This window comes from Crocuta crocuta, unplaced genomic scaffold (assembly GCF_008692635.1).
Source record: "Crocuta crocuta isolate KB4526 unplaced genomic scaffold, BGI_CrCroc_1.0 scaffold124, whole genome shotgun sequence".
In the NCBI taxonomy this organism is placed as follows: domain Eukaryota; kingdom Metazoa; phylum Chordata; class Mammalia; order Carnivora; family Hyaenidae; genus Crocuta; species Crocuta crocuta.
The window spans coordinates 2766710-2788140 of record NW_027551573.1 but is presented as its reverse complement, the minus strand read 5'-3'; the positions used below and the strand labels follow the sequence as shown (position 1 = coordinate 2788140).

At 49.0% G+C, this 21431-nt stretch overlaps 3 protein-coding genes across 3 annotated transcripts; all 3 read left to right on the top strand.

The window, feature by feature from the left end:
• The first annotated feature begins 27 nt into the window (after nt 1-27).
• LOC144220960 (uncharacterized) lies at nt 28-1524 on the top strand. The gene is made up of 3 exons (XM_077751320.1): nt 28-190; nt 437-502; nt 1279-1524. The coding sequence occupies exons 1-3, from the start codon at nt 52-54 to the stop codon at nt 1386-1388; spliced, it is 315 nt and encodes a 104-aa protein (XP_077607446.1). The 5' UTR covers nt 28-51; the 3' UTR covers nt 1389-1524.
• Nucleotides 1525-14717: 13193 nt separating this feature from the next.
• Nucleotides 14718-15625, top strand: LOC144220944 (metallothionein-1C-like). Its single transcript, XM_077751300.1, has 3 exons — nt 14718-14831; nt 15142-15207; nt 15371-15625. Exons 1-3 carry the CDS (start codon nt 14804-14806, stop codon nt 15460-15462), a joined length of 186 nt encoding a protein of 61 aa, XP_077607426.1. The 5' UTR covers nt 14718-14803; the 3' UTR covers nt 15463-15625.
• Nucleotides 15626-19501: 3876 nt separating this feature from the next.
• Nucleotides 19502-21130, top strand: LOC144220911 (metallothionein-1F). Its single transcript, XM_077751273.1, has 3 exons — nt 19502-19625; nt 20171-20236; nt 20896-21130. Exons 1-3 carry the CDS (start codon nt 19598-19600, stop codon nt 20985-20987), a joined length of 186 nt encoding a protein of 61 aa, XP_077607399.1. The 5' UTR covers nt 19502-19597; the 3' UTR covers nt 20988-21130.
• Nucleotides 21131-21431: the final 301 nt, after the last annotated feature.

Here is a 21431-nt window from a genome sequence, read left to right as displayed (position 1 = left end):
CAGCCTCTGCCCAGATGGAGAGAGGGGGCGCCGCGCGCGAGCGGGCTGTGCATGCGCGCCCCCGCCTGGGGCTATAAAAGCCTCGCCACCTGCTGCCACCAGTGCGTCCAGTTGCCGGGAGAAGCCAGTTCACCTCCTCCAGCGGCGGCTCGTCTGGACATGGACCCCGAGACCTGCCCTTGCACTACTGGTGAGCCCCCGCCCCCATCCTGGGCCCAGCGCGTCCCTGACTTGCAAAGAATCGGATGCCCTGCACCTCTGCTCAAGGACCTTGGGGGGGAAGGTACCCTCCATGTTTGTCATTTTTAACCTCGTTGAAGGGTAGATATGGCCATGTCCCAAAGGGCACCGAGATTTGGCACCCCACCTCCTCCTTTATGCCTGGCCTCACACCAGTTATAGCACTTTAACCCTTCCTGTGGCGTCCTGCCTCTAGGTGGTTCCTGTACCTGCCACGGCTCCTGCAAGTGTGAGGGATGCAAATGCACCTCCTGCAAGAAGAGTGAGTATGGGGGAACCCCCCCACCCTTCCCTGCCCCCCTGCTCCCTGAAGTCAGCATCTGCTTACCCAAGATGGAGAGACTCCCAGATCCCCTGCTACATTGCTTTTAACTCTTACTGAGACAGACCCACCTGGAGAGGCCCTGCCCCCGGTGACTGGTTCAGTATGCCTGGGCCCAGATGTTTCTGTATATTCCCGGATTCTAACGGGCCGCTAGGATGGAGACTGGCTACCCTGGTCCAAACTCTCACCTCAAAACCTCAAGTGCCTGGAGAAGGGAGTGGTGAAGCTGGGGGCTCGCTCTGGAGTTTTGGTCCCTTGACCTCTCTCAGGCCTTTGAGGTCCGCTCAGTTTGACCTCCCCCAAGACCCCCTGGAAGCAGTGCAATATGCTTGGGGAATGGGAGGTGGGAGGTGTGTGAGTCTAGCCATAGAACCTCCCACCGATCCCTGGACCCCCTACACTCTGTTCCTCCAGGTTTATCCTTCAAGTCCCTTTTCAAGGCCATTGTTTACCCGTGATGTTTTCTCCTTAAGGTCCAGCACTACCCCTCACCCCATCCCCAGGACTCCCCTGCGCCCACACAAGGGGCTGTGGGTGACCTACTGGGCGCTCCTCCCCCTCGGTAGTGCCACAGATGCTGAGTCAAACTGCGTGTGAGACCAGGAAGGGGGCAGCGCCTGGGCCCCTGGCACCCCTCCTTTCCCCCCTCCTTTTTGGTGGAGACAGACGCGGGGAGAGGCCGTGGGACTGGGCATTCTCTATCTGGTCTGCAGGCTGCTGCTCCTGCTGCCCTGCGGAGTGCGAGAAATGCGCCAAGGACTGTGTGTGCAAAGGTGGCGAGGGTACCGAGGCTGAGGCCGAGAAGTGTAGCTGCTGCCAGTGAGGACCCGGCCCTCCGTGTGAACCGAGTGGGAGTGCTGGGTGGTCCGGTGCCACCTCTCCTGTGGTGAGGCTTGGCTGTGTGTCCCCTTCCTCTGCCCACCGCTGGCAAGTGACAATAAACCCTACGAATGGCATAAGCCAAGGACTGGTCTCTTCTTAAAGGGGAAGGAGGTGGGGGGAGGGGGAGCCTAATGGGAGGGAGGGAACTGCCCCATGGAAAAGTGAAATCCTGAGACATGGCCACTGTTCTGTTTGGGGCCGGGATGGAGCTCTGGGGACGGGGTACATTCTCCCCCACCTTCAGATGGCACTCAAGCCTCCTGCTAAGTCAAGCTCAATTCTGGGGATGGGGGGGAGACTAGACCCATATATTTGTCTCTTGCTCCCACCTCTCAACCTCCCTTTCTTCATATGTACAGTGGGTTTGGGGGGATTAAAACCAGGCCCCAGTCCCAGAGCCCTGTGATTTCTGGAATTCTCTAGTTGCTCCTTGCAAAGCTGCCCATTGTCAGAGCCATCAGAGGAGAGAGTCCAGGAGGCCCAGGGGCCTGTCTTGGCAAACTGTCAGAAGCGTTTCCAAGGTCACCACCCTGAATAGCCTGTCTCCCCAAAACCGATTGGTCAACTCCTTGTTCAAATTACTTCATTTGGCCGTTTGTCTCCAGCCCCTTTTTCTCCAAGGGCGGATAGGGTAATAAGAGCTTTTATCCATTGTGGTTATGATCTGACCCTTGGTGAAAGAGAACACTCAGCTCTACCTGGGTTGGCTGAGAAGGGAGAAACAGAATTCTGGGAGACAAAAGTTTCCCGGTGAGAGGACACCATCCTGTAAACACATCAATTTTCCTCCAAATTAGTTTTTCAGGACAGTTCCTTCAAAATCCCACCAGGGTTTATTTTTAAGACCTAATAGGCTGAGTTTAGAAAAACCGTGTGCAAGAAAAGCCAGTTTTGAAAAGGAACAACAAACTGGGTTCACTCTCAGCTGCTAGCATTACTTTCTAAAGCTCTAGGAAGTGGTGTCCACTCAGGAATAGATCCGTTGGGCAGAGAGGAGAGTCCAAAAATGGACCCCGTGTAGCTGGAGTAAGAGATGATAGAGTCAGTGGCAAAAGGAAACACTAGTCAGTGAACAATTGGCTACCCTTTTGCATATCATGCGAAAATTTCTTTTCAATTGACTTAAATACCTAGGTGTGAAATCAAAACTAGAAAAGAATTAGAAGGGGAAAATAGGAGAATGTTTATTCCTCTAGGGTGGAGATGATTCTTTTAAATAAGACATAAAAGATCGAACATTTGAGTCCACTTTGTGCTAAGCCCTTTTAAGTACATTATCTTCCTTGATCCTTAAACTCTGAAAGAATGGTGTGACTATTATACCCATTTCACAGTTGGGGCGATAGAGCTTGGAGTAATTTGCATGAGGTCAGTTAAAGAATAAGCTGAGGTATATGTGTTTACTTAAGCAAAAATTGATTTAAATCTGGCAGATAGAAAGGAACTTCAAGGAGCTGCAGAAAATGAAAGACTTTTACAGGCAGAAGGGAGCGGGAACAATGAAGTTATAATAGGAAAAGAAGAAAGAGCAAGAAAGAAAAAAAGAAAGAAAGAAAGAGAAAGAAAGAAAGAAAGAAAGAAAGAAAGAAAGAAAGAAAGAAAAAGGAAGGAAGGAAGGAAGAGGAGAGAGAGAAGGAGGGAGGAAGGAAGGAAGGGAGGGAGGAAGAGAGATAGGAGGGGAGAAAGGGAAAAAAAAACCAAGTTGATTATTGCAAAGTTCCTTTAGGAGATGGCAGGAGTCTATCAGGCAGGTAACCTAACTAGTGCTGACTCAGGCGGTCCCCGACTGACTGGTTTAAGATACCATTCCTAGGAGAACCAAAACTGTAATTAAGTCTCTGTTTGGTGACATGGGGTTTAGCATAAGTGACTCCATTTTGGACCTGTTGTCTTGTTTCTAACAGGTCACATAGCTAGAATGTGGTAGAATCAGGATTTGAACCCAGGCTAACTGACTCAAATCAGCCCCTTACACCTAACCATGCTTGTTTTCTTGCCTCTGGCTTGCCTTGTGATATAAAAAGCATCAAAACAAACCTGAATCACCTCATATTCAGGACGATGCTTTTGTCTGCTGAAACGACTATAACAAAATATTATTGACTGAGTAGCATATAACAACAGAAGTTTATTTCTCACAGTTCTGGAGCCGAGAAGCCCGAGATCAGAGTGCCAGCGTGGTCAAATGAAGGCCCTCTTCTGGGTCAAAGACTTCTCATTGTATCCTCACATGGCAGAAGGGACTAGGGAGCTCTATGGGGTCTCTTTTATAAAAGCACTCATCCCATTCATGAGAGCTCCACCTCATTAACCACTTCCCAAAGGCCCCAAGAAGCACAAACATTCAGACCATAGCAGATGACTACTATAAAAAAAAAAAAAAAAAAAGCAAGTGTTGGCAAGGATGTGGAGAAACTGGCACCTTGTCCACTACAGGCAGAAGTGTAAAATGGTGCAGCCACTGTGGAAACAGTGTGGCAACCCTTCAAAAACTTAAAAATGGAATCATGATATAACCCAGCAATTCCACCTTTGGGTATATGTCCAAAAGAATTCAAAACAGGGTCTCAGAGAGATGTTTGTAGACCCGTATTCATAGCAGCATTAGTCACAATAGCTAAAAGGTAGAAGCAAGGTAGATATCCACTGACAGGTGAAAGGGTAAACAAAACATAATGTTTGCTTACAGTGGAATGTTATTCAACCATTAAAAGGAAAGAAATTTTGATTTATGCTACAATGGGGAGTTGTAAGCCAGTCACAAAGACAAAGCTGTATGATTCTAGTTATACGAGGTACCTAGAGCAGTCAAATTCATTGAGATAGAAAGTAGAATGGTGTTTACCAGGAGGTGAGGAGAGGGGGATGGGAAATTGTTTAGAGGGTATGGATTCCAGTATCGCAAGATGAAAAGAGTTCTGGAGATTGGTTGCACAATGATCTAAATGTATGTGACGTTGCTGAACTGTACACTTAAAACTGGTTAACAGGGGCTCCTGGCTGGCTCAGTCGGAAGAGCATGTGACTGTTGGTCTCAGGTTCATGAGTTCAAGCCGCACATTAGGTGTAGAATTGCTAAAAGTTTTTAAAAAATAAAATAAATAGATAAATAAACTTAAAAAAATAAAAATGGTTAAGATATTAAAGTTAATGTTCTGTGGCTTATACCACAAGAAAATAAACAAAGCTACATGGCAATAGAAAATAGTTGCTATATATGTGTGCTATAGACTGAAATATATCCCATTCAAATTCATATGCTGAAGCCTGAATCCCCAATATGACTGTTTGGAGACAGGGCCTGTAAGGAGGTAATTAAGGTTCAATAAGATCACAAGCATGGGGCCTTGATATGATAGGATTAGGATTAGTGTCCTCAGATGAGTCACCAAACAGCTCTCTTGCAAGATGGTGCCTGCTACAAGCCAGGGAGAGAGCTCTCATGGGAAACCAACCCTACCTGCATCCTGATCTGGGACTTCCGGCCTCTAGGACTGTGAGAATATAAATTTCTGTTCTTTAAGCCACGCAGTCTATTTTGTTATGGCAGCCCAAGCTGACAAATACAGTGTGTGTGTGTGTGTGTGTGTGTGTGGGGGGGGGGAGGGAGACCAGTATCTATAATATATAAAAAGTTCATACAAACCAATAAGAAATGGACAATGTGATTTAAAAATTTCCAAGGATATAAATTAGCAATTCATGGGAAAATAAACTTGAAAAGCCAAAGGACAAATGAAATAATATTCAATCTCATATCTATCAAGGAAATGCAAATCAAAATAACATTTTGCCCACCAGTTTAGCAAAAGGGTAGAAGACTGTTATTTTTATTAAGAGTGAGGGGATAGGGAAATGGTTATGAATCCCCGTCCCCTGTAAATTGGTACAGCCACTTTGGATGGCATTTTAACAGTAGCTACTCAAACGTAAAATGTGTGTATCTTCAACCCAGGAAGTTCACTATACTTTCATTGTATTAGCAGAAGCCTCAAAACAAGCTAAATACCCATTAGTAGGGAAGTATAAAAATGGTCATAGTGACCATCTAATAAAAAGAATGATGTAAGGGGCCTGACTGGCTCAGTCAGTTGGGCGTCCAACTCTTGATTTCGGCTCAAGTCATGATCTCTTGTTTCGTGAGATCAAGCCCCTTGTCCAGCTCTACACTGACAGCATGAAGTCTCCTTGGGATTCTCTCTCTTTTTTCTCTCTGCCCCTTCACCTGCTCTCTCTCTCTCTCTGAAATAAATAAACATAAAAAAAAAAGAATGATGTAAGGCTCTGGAAGGCTATGGAGAAAACACCATAATTTATGATTAAGTAAAAAACAAAACAAAAACAAAAGCTGCCACCACAAACATTTAAAGCAGTGCATAGAGTATAATATAAACAGTGCATAGAGTACATAAAAAGGGAAATTAAAAATATATATATATATATACAGTCTGTGAGGCATGGGATTTTCCCATTCAAGGAGATCTTTAGTTTTATTCATATTAACCTTTCTCTTAAATTTTTTTAATGTTTTATTTTTTGAGAGAGAGACAGAGCATGAGTGTGGGAGGGGCAGAGAGAGAGAGAGAGAGAGAAAGTGAGAGAGAGAGACAGACAGAATCTGAAGCGGGCTCCAGGCTCCAAGCTCCAAGCTGTCAGCACAGAGCCCAAAGCAGGGCTTGAACCCATGAACCTGGAGATCATGACCTGAGTTGAAGTGGGACGCTTAACTGATAGAGCCACCCATGCGCCCCCATATTAACCTTTTACAAAGAAGCTGTATTCAGTTCTGTTTGGCTAATTTCTAGGTGTGCAAGTGAATACCACAAGTTTGGGTTTTTTTGTTTTTTGGTTTTTTCCACTCAACACTTTGCCTTGAAGATATATCCATGTTAGGACATAGAAAGCTAATAACTGCTGTAGAGTATATCATGGAATGATTGTATCATAGTTCATCTGAACAGATGAATGGATGGAATATTTAGGTGGCTTCTCCCAACAGGCAGAGCATGGCTCCTTCTTGTGCACGTGACAGTGAGCGTCTCTGAGTTGTAAGCTGATATATCAAATTACTGGAGCACAAGAAAAAGGCCTTTCAATAGATCTTGCCAAAATTTCCCCACTGGGATTGTTCCTATTTGCACTCCACCAACAATGTTGGAGAGTTTTCAGTGCCCATTCCCACATCAGCCCTGACTATTAACCTTGAATCTTTTGTCAAGTTGATGGGTGAAAAATGACATCTTAGATTTTAAATGACACCTTTCCTTTGAACAGTAAAGTTGAGCACCTCTCCAATGCTTTATTGGCCATTGGTTGTCATTTTCTGTAAACTACTGATTCATGTCCTTTGTTTGTCTATTCGTTTGTGTGTAGTGTTCTTGTTGATTTGTAGAAGCTCTTTACATATTTTGGCCACTGATCCTTTGTTTTTGATCTGCTTTTTTATCTTTCAGAAAGTTCTCAAAGTTTTTGGCCCTCTGGTAAAAATCTTTTTTCTCGTTTTTTTTTTTTAACCCCCTTTTCAAGATATAGTTTACATGCTGTAAAATTCACTCATTGTAAGTGTACAAATCAATTATGTTAGCAAGTTTTTAGAGTTGTGCCACAATCATCACAGTATAGTTTTAAAATATTTTCATCATCCAGAAGTTCTACTGTGCCCACTTGCAGTTAATCCCTGCTCCCACCCCCAACCCTAGGCAACCAATGACCTGCTTTCTCTCTGTATGAGTTTGCCTTTCCAGAAATTTCATACAAATGGAATAACATAATGTCTTTGAGAGCCATCCCATGTAGTTGTATGTCTTAGTAATTCATTCTTTTATTGCCGAATAGTGTTCCTTTTTTTTTTTTAATGTTTATGTATTTATTTTTGAGAGAGAGAGATAGTAGGGGAGGGGCAGAGAGAGAGGGAGACAGAGGATCCAAAGCAGGCTCTGCACTGTCAGTGCAAAGCATGATGTGGGGCTCAAACTCATAAAACTGTGAGATCATGACCTGAACCAAAGTCAGGTCACCCTTAACTGACTGAGCTACTCAGGCACCCCTGAATGGTATTTCAATGTATGGAGATACCCCATTGTATTTATCCATTTACCATCCATCCAGTTAATAGATGTTTGAGTTGTTTTCCTTTTTGGCTATTTCAAATAATAGCTATGTTCATAAACGGCTATGAATATTTGTGCACGAGTCTTTTGTGTGGACGTATATTTTTATTTCTTTTGGTTAGATATTTAGGAGTGGAACACACAGCACTAGCTGCTGGGAGAGGCTGTGTGTCGAGGGGCCTGAGTGCACAGGCTCTGGGGATAGACTGCCTGGTTGGGCCCTTTTGTGGCCACTGACTCTCAGCAATGTTGCTTAACCTCTCTGAGCCTGTTTCTCTGCAAAATGTGGGTGGTCACAGCCCCTATCATCTTGGAGCTGTCAGAAGAATCCAGCGAGTTCGCACATGTAGAGCACTGAGCACCGGGCCCAGGATCTGGATTGTGGAAATATTAGCTGCTTTATCAGAGTATCTGTCATTGCAAAAAGTGCCAGAGAAGGCGCATGTTTGCAGATAATAGAGAGACTCAGGTATTTTGGGTCACAGGGATGCTTTTCTGAGGAAATGACCTTCAAGCTGAGACCCAGCAGATGAAAGGGACAGGGTGGAGAGAGCATTTTAGGCAAAGAAAGCAGCCTGTAGGTAGCCCTCAGTGATGACACCCTCCACTATTCATGCCCTTGGGTGGCCCCTCCCCTCGAGTGTGGCCTGGACCTAGTGACTTCCTCTCACAAATACAACGTTGTGAAAGCAATGGAATGTCACTCGGGTAAAAATGGCTGTGACTTCCATCTGATCACACTTTGCCGTTGGCACTCTCACTTGCCCTTTAGCTTACTCACTGTCCTGTTGTGAGACGCTCTATGCAGAGGCCCATATGGCCAGGACCCAAGGGAGGCCAACAGCTTATGAGGAACCAAAGGCCTCAGCACAATAGCCCCCAAGGGCACAATTCCTGCCAACCACCCCATGAGGGAGCTTGGAAGCAGATCCTGTCCCAGTTCACTCTTGAGATGACTGTGGCCCTGGCTGATGCCCTGCTTGCTGTCCATGAGAGGCCCTGAGCCTGAGGGCCTAGCTAAGCCATGCCTGCATTCCTGACCCATAGAAACTATGAGGTAACACGTGTATTGTCTTAGCTGCTGAGTTTGTTACACAGCAATGGATAACTAATACACCTCCAAAAGGAGGCAGGGTCAGTGGAAAGAGAAGAGCTAAGATGGTGTGACAGGCACCATGGAATTACAGGATCTCCCGGGAGGAAGGGACCTAACCTCTTTCTGTCCCCCTATCTAATGCTGGTATCACCAGGCTCTGTTTCTATTGCTGTGGTGACAAGAAACTATCTTCCAAGCTGGTCCCTTTTGGTCATGATCAGCTCTCATGGCAAGAAAGGCCCTTGCCATGTAGAGCAGAACCTTTAACCCTATAGCCCCAACCTTGGCCAGAGTCTGCCTTTGGGACCGCAGAGTACAAGCCTAATGTCTTCTTTTCAGCATGGCATAAACACGAGGGTGTGGAGTCAGAAAGTCCTGGGTTCAAATCCCAGGGCTGTTTACAGCTGTGTGACCCTGAACAGGCCATGTAACTCCAGGGCCTCGTCTATAAAATGAAGATAATGACAGCATCTGCCTTGCTGAGCTACGCTGAGGTCCAAGTGAAATAAACTCAGGATGTCCTTGACACCAGGCCTGGTGCACGGCACTTGCTCCGTATTTTTCCCCCACAAGTACTTCGGCAGATTAGAGATGCCTACAAATCACTGACTCCTCCCATCAAGATGAGGAGCCTTCCTCCTTTCCCCTTGAATCTGCACGGCAGGACCTATAACTGCTTGACCAACAATGTGGTGAAACTGATCCGTGCTAGTGTCAGGGCCCAGGGTTTAAGAAACTCACAGCTACTGTTCCTGTGTCCTGGTCCTCTGTCCTTGCACCTTTGGAGCCCTGAACGGAATGGAAGGAGCCCAATTGCCCTGAGGCTGCCATGCTGAAGAGGCCACCTGTGGGAGCTCTAGTCAATAGTTCCCAGGTGCCTGATATGTGAGTGAGGCCGTCTTAGATCTCCAGACCAGCCCATTCACCAACTGAACGCCACCAAGTGACCTCAGTCAATAATACATGAAAGAGAATCAATCAGGGGCACCCGTGTGGCTCAGTTGTTTGAGCGTCCAACTTTGGCTCAGGTCATGATCTCATGGTTCGTGGGTTCGAGCCCTGCGTCAGGCTCTGTGCTGACAGCTAGCTCAGAGCCTGGAGCCTACTTCATGTTCTGTGTCTCCCCCTCTCTCTGACCCTCCTCTGCTCACGCTCTCTCTCTCTGTCTCTCTCCCTCTCTCAGAAATAAATAAAAACATTAAAAAAAAAAGAGAGAGAGAGAATCAATCACCCAAATGAACCCTGCTGGAATTCCTGACCCACAAAACCAAGAAAGACAATAAAATGGTTGTTTAAGCTGCTAAGTGTTGGGCAATTTGTTGCATAGCTGTAGATAACCAGAGCAACAACCATCCAAATATCTGAAGGTAACAGTTTTCTTCCAGAATGATCCTGTCCATGACTCCCCACTGTTGTTCCCACAACGGGGTTTTGAGTCTTAGGGCCATTGTGATCAACTGTCTTCTGGACGGTGGAAGCCCAACAAGGAACACACCGCACAGGGTGGTCTGACCAACGGTGTCAGTTAGGACTTGATCCGGAATGACTTAAGTAAAAAGGAAATGACGGACTCACAATGGCTTCAGGAATGGCTGGATTCAGGTGTTCCAGTGATGTTGGTCTCCATTTCCTTTGTTGTGATTTTATTTTCAGGCTCTTCTCATGGAGTCAAAAGGCTTTAGAAACTCAGCTTCATGTCCTCTCGGGTTGAAAGTAACTTCCATTTTCCCAGCATTCCTGGCAAAAGTTTTAGTGATTCTTTTCGGTTCATGGCTGGATGACTCAATCAGAGCCAATCACTGTGGCCAGGGAGGTGGAATGGCCTGGGATCCCAGGGATGGGGTCAACACCATCCAAGCATATGGCCCAAGAGTAGAGAGGAGAGATTCTACAAAGGAAAACAAAGAGTACTGCCACAAGGGAAGAATGAATGGATGGCTGTGCAGAAGAACTATAAACATCCACCTCTGCAGTTAAAAGGAGAGTGAAAGTTCACCTCCTTCATTCTAAATGGCATACTTCTATTAATGCAGGCCAGGGCCACATCATTCACTCCTGCTGATGACTCATATCAGATTAGCCGGTGGGGTGGAGGGGGGCAGTATTTTTCCTCACCTAATGCTGCTTGGCCTCATGTCCCTCACCCTCTCATCTCCCTCCCTCAGCCCTGCATGCATGGCAAGGTCTTCCCTCTCCAGCACATCCCAAGCACTGTGAGGCTTTCAGGGGGCATGTCGATGAACAAGACTAGGGCCAGACCCCCTCCCCTTTGCAGATTGGTCATGCCTCCCCTCACAGAGTCAAAATGATTCAAGGCAGACAGCTAAGGCCTGGAAGCAAATTTTACTGCCAACGTGGATGGCCCAGACCCAATGCTAGATTTAAGACTTTGGGCGCAAAAAACAAGCCTTATTGTCCCTTCATAGCGTTGGATTATTTCCCCTGAGTAGACCAGTGACCACCTGATTAGAAACCAGGAATTTTGCATATAACGTGTGTATATGTAAATAACAACGACAATAAAATCTGTCCACTGCTCCAAGAGCAGACCTTCGATGCTCTAGTCCACAGGGCTGCTGAACATAGATTTCTGAGATCTTGGCTCTAAACTCAGAGAGTTTGCATGTGACCCTCAAATTCTTGTACAATTGGATCATTTGACAGGATGAATAAACTGAGGCTCAGAGGGGCCCTGGCACATAACTGCCCGAAGGTCAATCAGCAGCAAGTGAGCGGCAGCGACCACTAGAATTTAGTCCCTCTGATGGCTCAACTCTCCCGCCCTGCTTGGCGTTTTCATTGAGTGAGCACACAGGTCCTAGGGCGGTGGAAAAAGTTTTTTTATTTTCATTTTGTAATCGGCCCTAATGCAAGGTGGGGTCTGGGGATGGAGGGGACATTCATGGGATTACCCCCATTAATTCATGTGACAAATATTGGGTAAGCACCTACTGCCAACTTGGCCCTGTGCCTGGGGCCAGAGCCACATGTTGGGGGGCAATGACCTTTCTTGTTTTCAGTGACGGGCTGGAATGGGGGAGGGGCACAGCTATCACTCCAAGAACCACACAATTTCCTGCATATTACAGACATGGAAAGTGCCAGGAAGGAAAAGGACAGGTTGTTTACCAGCACATTCTACTGGCGACCTGATGGAGCATGGGGTTCAGGACGGGTTCCCTAGAGGAAGTGACGTTTCCGCAGGACCTTAGAGTAAATGCTACAAGCACAGCCTGTCCTTGCCCGCCTCCTCACTAAACTCCCTGCTGCAGCAACAACATTCCCTAAGTTGCCAAGAACCTTCCAGCAACCAGAGGTTGCTGACTCATCTGATGACACACCAGGCATTCCTAGGACGATGATCTAAGATCCGTTACCCACAAGCCAGACACACATGAGCAAGGGAGCAGGCTGTGCCTCCTCAGAGAGGAATTTGGACGCTCCCTCCACTCTTCCCCTCAAAGCACACTGGGGAAGAAAGTTCTCGAGGGGTTTTCTCTCCACACGTTCCAGGGCAATGCCAACTTTCCATCTGGCTGCTTCTTCTGCAGGCTGGAGTACAACTTCTTCCCCTCCCCTGTCTGGCAAAGACCTTCTCGCCTTCCTAACTACCTCCTTCCAGGCAGGACTGATGTTCCTCCTCTCTGGCCCTGATTGAATCTCTGTCCTAGCCATCACCCTGGTGCCGCTTTTCCCTGTGCACCCACGGGGCTGCCCGCTTGACTATGTTTCCTGAGCACCAGGCTTGTGGTTTCTTGATCCTTACTCTCCCTTGTTGGTGTCTACATTTTGGTGATCTACCCTTAGCATCTGCTGGACGCTTTGATTTGAATCACCAGGCTCTGCTATGCCCTAGCTCTGTGACGTTGGGCAAGTTACTTAACCTCTCTGGGCCACCATTTCCTCCTCTTTAAAATAAGACTAAGGGCAGGAGGCACGTGGGTGGCTCAGTCGGCTGAGTGGCTCAGTCGGCTGAGTGGTCAACTTTGGCTCAGGTCATGATCTCATAGTTCTTGAGTTTGGACCCCACGTCGGGCTTGCTGCTGTCAGCACAGAGCCTGCTTTGGATCTTCTGTCCACCCACTCCTCATTCCTCTCTTGCTTGCTCCCTCTCTCTCAAAAATAAACAATAAAAAAATAAAATGAGGCACCTGGGTGGCTCAGTCGGTTAAGCATCTGAATTCAGCTCAGGTCATGATCTCACAGTTTGTGAGTTCGAGCCCCGCATCCAGCTCTTTGCTGACAGCTTGGAGCCTGGAGCCTGCTTCAGATTCTGTCTCCCTCTCTGTCTGCCCTTCCCCGGCTCATGCTCTGTCTGTCTCTCTCTCTTTCTCAAAAATAAACATTAAAAAAATAATAAAATAAGACTAAGGGATAGTCCTTATGTTGCAGGATTTTTTACCTCTATACCCAGGGTTCATTGCCTCTCCACTATGAAGAATGAGGAGGTGCACACAAAATGAGCAGCAAATGTTTATTAGAGCATAAGATCAGTAAGGAAGAATAGTAGGAAAGCTCTTTACAGAGAGGGGGCATTCGAAGTTGAATACCCACGACTATAGGTAAGGGTCCTTGTTTTATAAGGTTCTGGTTGCCTCCCCAATCCCTTCCCCCTTGTACTTTCTCAGGTTCTACCCCAATTGGTTTGCTAGCTCTAGTGCTGAGCTGTCCATTCCTGATTACCTCAATTCCATCGTATGAGGGGTGGTCTGCGGCCGTATCGCTCCTAGTAGGTCATACGTTTTACAGTCTACTTGTTTTTAGTCAGGTCTTTTGTCAAATTCCTGAGGGAAACCTGAGGGGGAGTAGGTGGTGCCTGTTATATTGTTAAAAAATTATTTTTGTCTATTTACTTTTGAGAGAGAGACAGAGAGAGACACTGCAAGCAGGGGAGGGGCAGAGAGGGAGACACAGGACCTGAACACAGCTCAGGTTCTGAGCTGTCAGCCTGGAGCCCGATGGAGGGCTTGAACGGCAAGATCATGACCATGACCTTAGGGGAAATCGGACACTTAACTGACTGAGCCACCCAGGTGCCTCTGTCTGCTACATTCTTAAGAGGAATCTTATGCCCAAAGGGGTTTGCTGTGGTCAGACACTCCCAGCATTGTTCCAAAATATGTGTTTTTCCCCACCCAGGGACCTCAGCTCCTCACCTTTCCTCTCTGCCTATTTTATCCTATTTTTCCCCATCATATTTATCTCATGGGGTTATGTTAAAAAAAAACAAACAATTCAACTGAGTAACTTTGAAGATCTAATTGCCTTTATTAAGTGATTCATGAATCAGCATCCCATCTTGCAAGTAAAGGGGAGTTCGGAGGAATTGTACAAAATCAAAGGTTTTTATAGGAAAGTGAGCGGGTCATGAAAGTTATGAGCAAAGGAAAAGAAAGGACTGTTTTCGGCAAGGTCACCTTCCCTTGGATGGAAGGGCAGGGGTGGGGTGGAAGGGGTTGGTGAGGGTTAGGTGGAGGGCAGGGTGGATTCCTTCACCTTTCTTTGGGAAATAGAGAGGGCCCCTGTGACAGATTGCCTCATTGGCTCGGATCAGAAAATTACTCATTGACCCTTAAGACTTACACTTCTGGGGGAGGTTAAAACTGCAGTTAGGTTGGGCTTTTAGCCCCGAGTGGTGACTTGGCCTAAGCGACACCACTTGGGGTCAGTAGTTTTCTTTTTAACAGTTATTTCGGGGTTAAACGAGAGCCCGCACAGACCTCAGTACAGTGCCCGTCAACACGGTAAAGCACTCCGTATACATCGCACAGATAGGTTGTCCATAACCATCCCATGGGTTTACCAGGCTGGTATACAATTACTAAGTCTTGACGGGTACAAGGAGGTTTTCGTAATCCGTCTGTACTTCCAACCGATTTTTCGGCCCAGGTGGGGACCCCAAGACCCGCTCCCCGCCCCCCAACCCCAGCTTTTCCCTGCCCCCAAACATCCGAGTTCAAGCACAGGCCACGCGGCCCCTCACGCGGTGTCCCAGCTCTGCACCCGGCCCTCCCGCACGTGGTGGCCCGCGGCGTACGGAGGNGGCCGCTATAAAGGCGGCGCGCCGCGCTGCGCCCCACCACGCCTCTCCGACGTGCCCGCCGCCTCTCTGCAGCTGTCTCCGGACTCCGGCCACCGCTTCTCCTCGCCATGGATCCCGACTGCTCCTGCGCCACCGGTAAGGAGACCTGGTTCGGGGCCGCGCGTCGGCTGTAGCGCTAGAGAAGCAATCGCTGACGCCCCCTTCTCTTCTTGATCACTCACGTCCGGGATGCTAACTGCCCCTTCCCAAAGTCTTTTGATGTTCCTCTCTTTAGGTTGATCGAGCCCCGTTTCTACCGACGAGGGGTCGGGCTTCATGGCTCGTCCGGGTCCCCACGGGCTGGTTGTGGAACTGAGACTCTGAGCCCGGGCTGCCAGCACCCATTCCCGCGTTCGAGTCCTCTCCAGGGACGGTTCGGTTCTCACCGCTGCCTTTCTCCTTGCAGGTGGCTCCTGCTCGTGCGCCGGCTCCTGCAAATGCAAAGCCTGCAGATGCACCTCCTGCAAGAAGAGTGAGTGCAGTCTTTTCTCGCACTCCCCCTAACCGTTGCCCCCCCACCCCATTCTCCGAGGGGAAGTTGAGGCCCCCTCCTCGATGGGCCCCGTGGGGGAGGACCGGCATGTTTCATCCTTTGTGCCCAGCGCTCATTTCTGCCGCCTCCTTCCCTTTCACAGGCTGCTGCTCCTGCTGCCCCGCGGGCTGTGCCAAGTGTGCCCAGGGCTGCATCTGCAAAGGGGCATCGGACAAGTGCAGCTGCTGCGCCTGATGTGGGGGAGCGCCTGTCCCCCATGTAAATAGAGCAACATGTACAAACCTGCCGTTCTTTTGGTGTGTTTTGTTTTGTTTTTGGTACAAACCTGATCCTTTTGCTACATTCATTTTTTTTTCCTGTAAAATACGTGAATTATAATAAAAGTTGTTAACTTTTCTGCTTCTGTTTTCCTTTGCATGCCCAGGAGGGCTGGGGTGGGGGGTTGGACTGGAAGTGCAGAAACCTGGGTTCTGGACACAAATATTAGCCCCCAATAAACTAAGTGCCTTAAGGCAAGTCAGGTTACACTGAACTTTCTGTAAAATGGAAGAGCCAGATGATATAAAGTCACAAGGACTGACCAGGTCCCTCTCTTCTCATATCAAGTGTTGATGGCACAGAAACTCAATCCAGAATTTATCCTTAAGCTCACAATGGGGCTGAAACTCCCTACCCGAGATCAAGAGTCGAGTTGCATGCTCTAGGACTGAGCCAGCCAGGTGCCCTGTCACTCCAGAATTTCTCACGCTCCATGGTTTCTCTGCCCAACGTTAGTTCTGCACCAGATTTTAGGCTTGCAAGTAACTAAAGGGAGTTGGTAAACAACTTCTCACCTGTTTGAATCCTACATGGGGCTTCTCAAAAAATCCTTGTGGTGAAGGAGCGGTTTTTACTTTCTATGCATCGCAGACTAAACCTTGTTGAAAATATATTAATTTTATGAAAATACCATAAAAGAACAATACAAAGCTCATGCCTGTAGATTGAACACACCTAATTTCAATAAATACACGAACAAGTAAAATTAAGAGATTTTAAAACACTGCACATATATATGGTCATGGGAGGTGTCCACCAAGGACTAGAAAAAATTCACAAATGTCCCGGTGCCGCGGACCACGCACACCTGAGTAGCTCTGTCCTGGATGTCCTTCCCCACAGGGCACTTGGCTTCCTCCCTGCCACTGTGTCACTGACACAACACCCAGTACCCCTGAGAGGTCCCCGTTGTGACTTGGCTCTGAGTCTTTGGAAGTTCCTCCCCGGGTCAGGCTGGAATCTGCCCCTGCAAAATCCAGCCCTTGGCAACGTGAAACCGACAAAGCCACTAGGGAATTGGACACACTTGCCCAGCCATTTCCCAGCAAGAGGGAGGGTATCCGAGAACTGGCTCCAGATGCAGTACTTCATGTCTGCCTGTGCAGGGTGATGGCCAATCCTACAGTTTGGAAGTCCTTGTGGTGTTTATTAGGCAGGGGAGAGGCCCTGAGTGACTTGTAATTAATGCCAACGGTCAGTCCCCCCTGGCTATTTGTGGAGGGAATTGCTATTTGATGTTCAATCAAAGAGAAAAGTGAGTCATGTGGCTCAGAATCAGGACCATGCTTGCCTATGGGTGTCTGGTGTGAAAAAGGGATTTCAGGTGTGCCCAGTGCATGGGCTTTGCTGTCAGCCAGTCTGGGTTCACAGCCTACTTTTCCACGGGTGGAATGGCCTGGGCAAGCTACTCAACCTTACTGAGCCTTGATTTCCCCATTTGTAGAAAGGAGATTTGATCTCTATGTGGGATTAAATGATAGCCTCCTGGCTCCTGGCTAGAGCTTAATAAACAGTGGTCATCATATGCACACTGACATTCGTGGAGAGGGAATCCTATTGAATCCCAATAAGGCTCTTGGGGAAAGGGTCATTAGTTTGGAAGCATTACTCTGTGGGAGGTTAAGGGTGGGATTGGGAATTTGCTGACCCGGTGCTGGAAGGAGGGTGGATTGACCGGCCTAGTGCCCCCAGGGACAAGATGCTGGCGCAGCATTTGGACAGACACAAAAGTCTTCACCATCCTTCATGCCATTTAGTCTGCAGGAATCAGTGAGAGAGTGAACATGGGGCGCTGGAGTAACTGTGCCCTCTTCAGAGAGATTAAGCAGCCTGTCCAAGGTCACACGGCTCCTAGTCAGGGGTCTGAACCAATACAGCTGGCCTCAGACCCTGCCCACAGCCGGCTGGTCATGATGGCACTGGGCGCTAAATATTGTCTCTCACTATTCAAAGGTGGAAACGCCTCTGGAGATGGAGCAATTGTGCCCCGGCTTGAGAGATGGGACACCGAAGCCCAGAGAGGACATAAAGCTAATGTAGAGGATCTTACCGCCAACCCAGTGCTCTTCCCACTGCTGCTCTGTGCCTGGTGTTCGGTGTCCTCACCTTGCGTGTGAAGTCATGGTGCAGGGAGGAGGGTGAGGGCCTGCAGCAAAGCCCATGTGAGTGCAAATCCCTCCCATGTCACTTTCAGCTGCGTGACGTGACATAAACCTCTCCGGCTTACTACCTCTGCTGCAAAAGGGGCAAAGAAAGGCAACTGGCTCAAAGGATTGAATGAGTTAATACATGTAAAGAACTTAGAACAGTGTCTAGCACATCATGAGTGAACTATTAATATTAGCTCTTACTTTATTATTATTACACATAACATAGGACACATTTGTTTACGTCCTGACAAATAAGCCGGGCTTGGGGTGCTATTACTTTATTATTATTATGCAAAGCACAAGGAGTATTTATTTACCTCAAATCGACCTGGCCTGGGGTGCCTGGTTACATGTCCTTTGTGGTGTTTATCAACCACAGGAGAATGCAGCCTTTGGGCCAGAGAGCGTCATTCATTCTCCCCACAAACCTGTGATCGGCATTACAGGTATAAAGCCACAAGGAAGATGCTCTGTGCCTTAGATTAAATACCAAAAGACACCTGCCATTTCTTTTACCACCTACACCATATTTTCTTTAACATTGTACTTTGAAATGATTCATATTTTCTTCAATTTAAAGGAAACACAAACTCTTTATGATTACTAAAAATGAGAACCCATCTTATTCTACACATAGAAGATAGCCAGAAAAGCATATATAGTACATAAAAATATACTATAAAAATATACCTATATTTCATTTATCGATCACTGTATTTGCTGCCCATGGTTTGAGGTGGCAGCTTGCTCTTACTGAAAAGGTCTCAAGTCGTAGAGAAGCATAGACATACCTAGGTCAAGGTCAAAATCAGGCTTCATGGACCTTCTCTTTCCCTAGGGGGACTGACTGGATTCAGATCAGTGTACAACTTCTAGCAGTGTGACTTTGGCCAAGTAATTTTGACTTGTCCTGTAGTTATCCATTAAAAAAAAGGGCTCAGAGGTAATAGTAATTCCCTATTGGGGTCTTTGTGAGGGTACAAATTTCACAAGTGATTATAAAAATGACCTGGTACATAATAAATGCTATGTAGTTCTTGGAATACTGAAAGGGAAATAACCACTTGTCTTTGTTAATTTAAAGCCAGGGCTCCCTATCACCTAAAAAAATCCCTCCTTTGTGGGCATCCTACCCATTGGGCAAAAGTGGATCCAAATCTGGAGTGGGATGCACAGGCAGGCTGTGGGGAGCATTAGTTTTAACCCCAAAACGAACCTGGACAATTGTGCCCATATATCCTTTCCACGTGGAGAATGCAAAGAGACAGTGGTCTGTTTCCCTTGCCCGGAAGCCCCACCTGGGGCCAGGAAAAACACATGCCAGCGGAGGCACAGGCTGCATCCACTGCACATCCTCTGCACACAGCTCTCTCAGGGCGCCCTGCACACCCACCCTCTGCCCTCGCCCCCGCCAAGCTTGGGTCTGGAAGGACAGGCCGGGGTTGCACACGGGCTCCGGGACAGGCCGACCCCGGGGACACAGGCACCGGGCCTGGGGTGGGGAAGGCGGCCAAGACACAGGCATAGAGTTCCCAGAACGGACAGGAACCGGGCTGGCTGTCATCCTCGGGGAGACCGAGAGGGGGCGGGCGGGGACTCCGGGACACCGCGTGCAGACCGCCGCGCGACCCCCTCGCGCGGTGCACACGGAGCCCAGCCGCCCTCGCCGACTCGTGCGCCCGGCCCCGCGGGGTGCACACAGCACAGTCAAGGACACGCCGGGCCGCGCGCCCTCCGCGGGGCGGGTGCAGGGACAGGGGCGGGGCCTTTGCGCCCGGGCCGGCCGCTCGGGCTATAAAGCCGGCCCGCTGCTCACAGGCGCCACCACGCCTCCAGCCATCAGCGGTGTGCTTCTTGTGTCGCCTGCCTGGTTTGGACCTCCGTCGTCACCTCGGCTCGACATGGACCCCAACTGCTCCTGCTCCACCGGTAAGGGTCCCCGGCTGCGAGCCTTAGGCTGCCCTTTGCCAGGCCCGGACCGAGTGTCCTTGGGGTTAGAGGAGCGAGGATTTTGAAGTTGAGCTGAGCGGACTCCCTTCGTGAGCACGTGCATGTCCCTTCTCGCTGTGCCTCTGTGTTAGAGTGGAGGGGACTGCGGTCACGTCGAGGTGTCCTGGGTTTTCGGGGGCTGCTGACCTGGGACGCAGTGCTCTGTCCAGGCCTTGGAGCCGCCAGCGCTTGATGGGAGGTGGGGCATTGCCTCCTCAGGGTTCAAGACCAAAGGCCTTGGCCCCCAGCCCCAGCCTGCTTGGGCTGAGCCTGGAGCCTGGGACCTTCCTGAGGAGTAAAAGCGGAGGGGACCTACCTTTCCAAGCACCAGCAGAGAGAGTGGGGCTTCCCTCACCGGCCCTGCGTGAGAAGGGAGCTCCTGGTGCTGGGCGGGGACAAGGCGGCCTCAGGGGGCGTTGGTTGCCCACCCGCTGAGGCTCCTACACCCCACTTGTGCTCACCGCGCCTCTTTCCCGCCCTGGCAGGTGGCTCCTGCACGTGCGCCGGCTCCTGCACGTGCAAAGAGTGCAGATGCACCTCCTGCAAGAAGAGTGAGTGTGGGGTCTTCTCCCTGGGGGGCCGGGCTGAGTCAGAGGACCCAGCTTCTCTGCATCCCCTTTTCTCAGCCCTGACTCAGAACTGGAGCTCAAAGGTCCCGCTAGATGGCAGAGTCCCCACCTCATCCTAGAGCAGGGAAGCCGAGGCCCAGAGAGGTCAGCAAATAGTGTCAAGGATGGAGCCAGACCTGGGACCTAGGTCTCCTGCCTCCTGATGCAGCTTCTGAACCCTCCAGTATCCTTGATACTGAACACTTGATGTTCATGAAGTTGGTGCCCACGCGTGGTTTCTCTGACCTGGTGCAGCCCTCTCCTCTGGAGACAGCCCGGAGCTTCCCTGGCCCTCCTGGGACCTGCTGGGCAGGGGTGCCCCCCGCTCCGATCTTGGGACTTTCCTCATGTTATGGTCTGGTTCTTGGGGGGGGGGGTTGGAGGAAGGGACAAGCCTCCATTGTCCCTGGAAGTCCTGTCACTGTGTGTCCAGGCGTTCTGCCCTGTCCTGCAATGAGATAGGGGCAGGGCAGCCTCTTCCTAGTGGGTAGGACCCAGGTGTCTAGGGACAGAGCATGCCATCCTCGACCCAGGGGCCTGCTGTCGGGGAGGGAGGTCCCTGGTGATGCCCGCTCTGACCCGCTCCGGCCTTTGTCCCCCAGGCTGCTGCTCCTGCTGCCCCGCGGGCTGTGCCAAGTGTGCCCAGGGCTGCATCTGCAAAGGGGCATCGGACAAGTGCAGCTGCTGCGCCTGATGTGGGGGAGCGCCTGTCCCCCATGTAAATAGAGCAACGTGTACAAACCTGCAGTTTTTTTACTTTTCCATATTATCGTGACCTGTTTGCTACATTCCTGTTTCTGTAAAACACATGACTTATAATAAAAGTCGTTGAATTTATTCTGGTTCTCTGTTTCTTTGTGTGCTTTGGATGTAAGGGACTTCACATTCCCCATGGCTGGAGTGGGGGATTGGACTGGAAGTGCACACACCTGGGTTCTGGACTCCCAAGTATTAGCCCCTAACAATCTGTGCCTTATGCAAGTCAGGTTACCTCTCAATCAGTGTCTTGGTCGAAAATGAAAGTATCCAGAGACCTCAAGGGTATGGGGCAGATCCAGTTCCCTTCAGTTCTCCTTGTAAGAGTTGGTGGTCTAGAACTTCTCAATTTCTAATTTCTCAGGATTCCCTGCTGAACCTC

Bases quoted from the DNA above. Each gene is read 5' to 3' on its own strand.
- LOC144220960 (XM_077751320.1), top strand. From the start codon at position 52: ATGCGCGCCCCCGCCTGGGGCTATAAAAGCCTCGCCACCTGCTGCCAC. The intron at 191-436 runs GTGAGCCCCCGC...TCCTGCCTCTAG, and splicing joins GACCTGCCCTTGCACTACTG to GTGGTTCCTGTACCTGCCAC. The intron at 503-1,278 runs GTGAGTATGGGG...TCTGGTCTGCAG, and splicing joins ATGCACCTCCTGCAAGAAGA to GCTGCTGCTCCTGCTGCCCT.
- LOC144220944 (XM_077751300.1), top strand. From the start codon at position 14,804: ATGGATCCCGACTGCTCCTGCGCCACCG. The intron at 14,832-15,141 runs GTAAGGAGACCT...TTCTCCTTGCAG, and splicing joins CGACTGCTCCTGCGCCACCG to GTGGCTCCTGCTCGTGCGCC. The intron at 15,208-15,370 runs GTGAGTGCAGTC...TCCCTTTCACAG, and splicing joins ATGCACCTCCTGCAAGAAGA to GCTGCTGCTCCTGCTGCCCC.
- LOC144220911 (XM_077751273.1), top strand. From the start codon at position 19,598: ATGGACCCCAACTGCTCCTGCTCCACCG. The intron at 19,626-20,170 runs GTAAGGGTCCCC...CCGCCCTGGCAG, and splicing joins CAACTGCTCCTGCTCCACCG to GTGGCTCCTGCACGTGCGCC. The intron at 20,237-20,895 runs GTGAGTGTGGGG...TTTGTCCCCCAG, and splicing joins ATGCACCTCCTGCAAGAAGA to GCTGCTGCTCCTGCTGCCCC.